The following is a 6,013-nucleotide window of genomic DNA, read 5'->3' on the forward strand; positions in this document are numbered from 1 at the left end:
ATGCTAGGAAATATCAAATATCTTTTTAATTATGGAAAACTTGTAAGTAACTTTAATTGAGAAATATGAAAGCATTCTAACTGTGTTGAGCATTACTATTTTAGCTTCATTCCTTGTGATGAGATTAGAACCAACAGCAATTTTGGAATGTGGCTTCAACATGTTCGTTCTCGTCTGCAGTTATTTGATCTCTGCTGAAATAAAACTGGCCAAATTCCAATGACTTAAATTTATAGTGCTGTATAATTACACACCCATCTCACCCCACTTGCCTGCTTTTCACGGTAATTTGAAAGTGAATCCACACTAAACTATATTTCTCTCATTAAAAGAAAAAAATAACTGTGTGGTTTTGCTTGCTTACTTACCCCTCCCCCTAAACACGATCAGAATAGATGCTGTTTTAAATTTGAAATTGCAGCCGTTTACTATGTTCTCAAGTGGCGTTATTTGCGCTAAATTTCGGTAAATCTAGAATTCCTTTCTTATAAGACCAAATATTACATTTTTATCTTAATGGAATTGGTTTGTTGTTTGAAATTTCATATAAATTTGCTGATACTTTACCAATAAGAGCCTTTAATTTAAAACTAGGAAATAAATGGTGGCATGTTATCACCCTCTACCTGAAAAGTAGCCACGTGTATAACATACTAAATGAATTATTTATTTTTGCAGGAATTGCGTATACTGCGTTTTAATTGCAACAAATTCCGAATGACTTTGCGATACAAGCTTTGTAAGACAGTTCTTTGAAAAGCAAGAGAGTTCCTATCAAATGTATAAATCCTGACTCCTCACAACTGATCATATTTTTGGAAATTATCGAACACTCTCATGGCTACCCAAGATTTCCAAACTTCCCCTAACTACTCATACTTCTTCCAGAGTCGTATGGAAGAACATGTTTTACTGCTCCATCATAGAGCTGGGAGGATGCTAGTGTGACAAGTACCCGCGCTGCAGAGCGCACCGTTAAACAAAATATCAAACACACAACACTAGCAGCTCAAAATTTTATCCATCATCCCTTGGAGATTATTTGTTCGCATTCGAAAGAAAAACAAGTACACACTTGACTGAAGATTGAAAAGTGGGAGAAAACTGTTACGCAAGATGATCTCTCCTTACAGGAAGCAAAAGTCCAGTTGATCGGTCCTGTTACGTGACACCGTTCGATAAAGTCAATGAACAATCTCAAAATAGTGCCTTCAATACCCGTTTTCGCCTATGAAAGTAAAAACGCTCTGAGTCTTTGCTAAAGGCGTAAGAAGTTATAGTAGTGTGGCAGAGGGTATATTAGCGGTGCACGAAAGAGATGAGGCTACTGCATGGTCAGGAGATCATGACAACGAGGGAACAGTACGATCTGAGGGAACTCAAGTGCCCACTAAATTAAATGCAGAGTTAAGCAAACTCTAGTTGTCCCAAAGGGGCCATCTTAACATTGTCGAAGCATATAAAAAACCACCCAAAGACCAGCCCCGTAAGTTATGGAATTTGTACGCGACTAATGCATAATATGATACCATGATTCTGATGTCACTGATACATCTCAGCGATTCACTGGATCTGGATCTGGGAATTTTGTCCTGCTGGGAGACTGCGCTAATAAAGGAGGATTGAGCTGTTCCCATACTATTGCATGATTTTATGCGAGGAGGTTGTCTCGTACGTACATCCCTAGTCGAAAAGACACTGCCCTAGAAGCAGAGTCATTTGGCAAAGGGCAGAGTTTAGGGCACGTTGATGGTGCTAAGGTTTCGCGTCCATTCCGCCTTACCACTTTACCTCACGTCAGTGCTGCGCAATTAAGTATCCTTTGGGTTACTCGGAGTTAGTAGAGAGGTGGAGGTATCGCAAATTACTTACATGATTCTTCATTTAAGTACCATGCACAGCTCTGTGGTAGACTTGTCTGTATGATTAACGTCAGGCGTTACTCTCTTTAGTTGTTACTAACATTCCATCAGGGCACGGGACTGAGGTAGTTGTCAAAGTTAAATTTGCCTTCATTTTTACCTCTTCTATTAAAATTGTTTCATCGGCGACTGATGCTATACTTCTGTCAACCTAAGAATTAGCATTTCACGATAGAAATCACGGTAATTGAGTTTTGGGATTTGGTGCACTCGTCTTCTCTGATGTCGTAAATTTCGAAGTATTGTGAGAGAAAGTGCATTACTGCCTAACAGATGAGCTGAGGCTATAAGCCTGGCCCGCAGACCATGCTGCTAGGTAGAAGTACAATCTGCAGCGACTCAAGTTTTCACCTAGTCGAATGCAGTGCTTAACAAACTACCAAATCATTGCAATTTGTCTAACTTTTCCCCAATCCTAAGCATCTCATCAATCGTTTGGACGGTTCAAGTGAGCAAGATTGGAAATGTGGACATGATACAAGCATATGGACAGAAGATCTGCAATTAAATGTTTTAATTTTAGAGTCTAGTGATTTGACTTAACTGTAAATAGTGCAACCATATCAGTACTGCCATGAAAGTTGCGGAGATGTGAAAAATGAGTAAGGCAAATGCCATCGCAAGTACTGAGGAATACTGAAGTAAGTCAAATCACATAATTATTTATTCTTAATACATTTGGTCCCAAGATGTCCTCATTTCAATTCATCCACTTTACCAAAGCAAAAACAATGTATTAATCTATCGTTCAAAAAAAGAAAAAACAAATTCCTACCTTCGTTATTTAGTCAGTCTAAATAAATCCCTTAGTCAAAGCAGGTAATGGACCGTCACCAAAGGTAACATCTTCATCTAACAGCTGGTATCCTACCTAAGCTGACGATCAAAGAGTTATTCCCAAATTTAACTAGACTAATTGTACCAGTCGCTCACTATAATATGGTGGCCCCTATGTAAGTTGTTTTGAAGGCCGATGAAGTTACAGACTTTTCGTCTCGAGTGTGAGTTTGAAAATGCTATGGATAAGTGAGAGAATAATAATAGCCGCAACGCTTGGCAGCATTCGCTGAACTTGTCGACAACAAGAAAAGTTAATTAAATCCTGAGAAACTCAAGTTAGCTTCTCTTTGTTCTTTATTAGCAAATCTTAGTGGGTAACGAAATCTCTTAATGCTTATAATTCACCGACGCGCTAGAGTGCAAGCTGAGCTTAAGTTAGTTACATGAAAACAAGTCGTTTGTTCTGGACCAGGTAATTACCGACTTGTTGAGAAAATACATTTTTTTCTTTGTACATACCACAATGATCAGTAGGGCTTTATAGTGAGGGTTGTAAGCCTGAAATATTACCTAGTCACTGTTAAGGTGGGGAAATGATGGGGCTTTTGGCTTTCCAAAGCCTTAAAAATGATACTTAGGTTTATATAAAAGATAAAATCATGAATTTTTTAAGTTATTACAATCCGTTTATGATAATTTGCTAACGAAAAATCTAAATCGGATTCCTCTTTTTCCGTGCATGGGAATACGTCAAAGCAGATGCGGAAACGTATTTGTTATATTAATTGCCAGTTTGCGAATGATGAAGGGTTTAAAAATGAAGATTTTGGCAGAAAGATGTGCTAATGATTTTTCACTTCCTTGTAGAATTGAATTGGGGCATTCAGATTTTGTTTGGCTTGGGTGTGGCCACCTAATAAAAGCGCGGGACTTGATTAATTTTTTTGAGAGTTTCCGCTTTGGTAAGTACACCTGCCCCTGCAAACGAGCCATTACGTAATGAGCTTGCTGTGAGACTGAAGAACGCTGCCTCAGTTGGGATCATGAACATGATTTCAGTTGCAAGCGTGGATATGGCTCCTTTAAATTACACGTAAATGGGTGAAGTACTGCAGAACATGAGCAGAATGGGTGACTGATCAATCGAACGATCGATCTTCAAGAGGGGCTCTTTTTCGAGATACCATTTATCCTCTGTCTCTAATGGGCGTGCTAGCTATTCAAAAGTGGAAATGCATCACCTTCAAACCTGAGGTTTCCGATACTACGTAACTCTGGCAGAAGTGCATGTCCATATTTTCATCAGTTTTATCAGTTGCAGTGACTTTAAGATAGCTTCCCGCTCGGAACATAGTTGCATCTGTTGGTCGTAAATTCTGATCAGTCCCAGTTTCGGCTCTGTAAAGTTCTTCCTCGTAGGGTGGCAAACACTCCTTTTAAGGAGGAAGTTTCGTGGGCGACAGTCCAATTATCAAATTGCTGCTTGAACAAGTGCTTGTCTCTTAAAGGGGACTTACAGCTAGGTGTCCAGGGCCAGCTATCTGACTCCAATTGGAGAGCTCCTCAGGCAAGTCCATGTATGTTCACATAACTTAAAAGTGGATTTCTGAGACTGTCGGAAATTATATAGTAGACGTGGACGAAAAGTCAAAATCGCGAGTATCAAAGGCCTGTGTAGTCAAGAGAACATTTTAAAGAAATGTTGTTCTGTTGCGATACTATTCCTACAACTTAATTTTCGAAGGATTAGTTTTCATTTTGTGGTCAGTCTTTCAAAAGTTTATTCAGCAAGCCGTTGAACTGCACTGCCTGTTGTGGATGAAGTAGATCAAAGTCAACCGATATTCTCACGAAGCCGTTCAAGAATTCACGTTGAGGTTGAGTAAAGTAGAGTAGCCTTCAACTATGCTTATTTGGAACTGCCGGGATCAAAGTCTCCAATGCTATCTTCATTCATAGATCTTATCTTTTTCAACAAAAGATCTTTTCGAATTTTATGCATGATTGCGCGGATAAAATAGGTAGAAATTTATATAAGCATCTTTATTTAGCCCTGCTCTCTGCAATTTCCAGTTTTATGGTGTATTTTGTTGCGTAAAATAACTGTACCAGAGTCTGTTGTGCTATTTTAGATAATCGCATTTCTTCCTAGGAATTGTCTTTTTTCTCTACCACTGTAATAGGGAGGAAGTTTTCCTGTATTATTTCTTTTGCTCGCAGGACAACTATGACAACGTTGTATTTAAAAGTCCTTATGTTAAAGAAAACTCACTGCTTACTTCCCATTGTTTGGGTTGCTGACACCTCATTCTAACGAAGTGGCAAACAAATTTGTATATTTCCTTGTAGGCAGTAACACACAGGTAGTAAACAGCATACCACCTGGTGGTTAGCGGGTGGCATTTAGGTTTCGTTGCCGCTTCAGCATGCTGTGAAGTGCCGTTGCATTGGTATGCCAATGTTGTTGACGTGATTTGCTACTTCCGACATGCCATAAATTTCTACTCCACTGGGGCGCCTCATGAAAGAGACACACTGAGGCTCTCTTATAAGTAAATAAGCAAGCATGTAGTCAGTGAGTTGAAGGCCTTTCAAGCAGATTATACTATTTTTACCAGGAAACTTTGTATAAATTGGGGAACGAAGAATTAAACAAACAAACCAATTATTGCGCATGCAGTTTATTAGTTAACACAAATAAACTGCTAACAATATTATTGATGATAAGAATTATACAGCTTAAAAGGTTTAGCAAAAGAAACTGCTACATAAATTAATTCAGAAAAGAAGGCTTCTTTGTGCACAAATTAACCGTTTTAGTAATTCTTGTATGTGATGATCGGAATTCTTTAGACATGGATCACGGTAGGTGATGCCACCAGGCATTATTCATTTTCTGCTAGACAAGTGCACTGTTTTATTCGTAATGAAAAAATGCAAGACCTAATGGTTAGTGTAACAGATTCAATGATTCTCTCTTTAACATCTGCCTACATACTGTTAGAACTAGAAGACTAGTTAGATGGGTACAAGAGGCCGCAGTTACATGGGTTTAGAGTTCGCCTTCTTGAAAACCAATTGCGTCCGCTCATTCACTAGGTTCGTACCTATTTTCCGCTTTCCGCCCACGAGGCACATTCAAAATAGTGTGCAGTGAATTTGAACTTGTAATTCGTAATAACTTTGTAATACTTTAGCCAGAAATAATGGCATTTAAGTAGTATTTGGGTGGCGTATTTAGCTATGGGTTTGACCACTTAAGCACGTCAGTATTCGAAGGCAGTACCTCTACCGTGCTAATAGACTGCCCG

At 38.8% G+C, this 6,013-nt stretch overlaps 1 protein-coding gene across 1 annotated transcript; it reads left to right on the top strand. All coding sequences in view use genetic code 11, as the record gives it.

Annotated features, from left to right (window-relative positions):
• Positions 1-5,720, top strand: EGR_09699 (hypothetical protein; the record flags this gene model as incomplete). The annotated part of the gene is made up of 8 exons (XM_024498948.1): positions 1-42; positions 679-739; positions 2,612-2,741; positions 3,495-3,605; positions 4,966-5,065; positions 5,321-5,448; positions 5,485-5,567; positions 5,611-5,720. 8 exons carry the CDS (start codon positions 1-3, stop codon positions 5,718-5,720), a joined length of 765 nt encoding a protein of 254 aa, XP_024346650.1.
• Between the last annotated feature and the right edge of the window lie 293 nt (positions 5,721-6,013).

Source organism: Echinococcus granulosus (genome assembly GCF_000524195.1).
Source record: "Echinococcus granulosus chromosome Unknown EG_S00161, whole genome shotgun sequence".
NCBI classification, from domain to species: Eukaryota; Metazoa; Platyhelminthes; class Cestoda; order Cyclophyllidea; family Taeniidae; genus Echinococcus; species Echinococcus granulosus.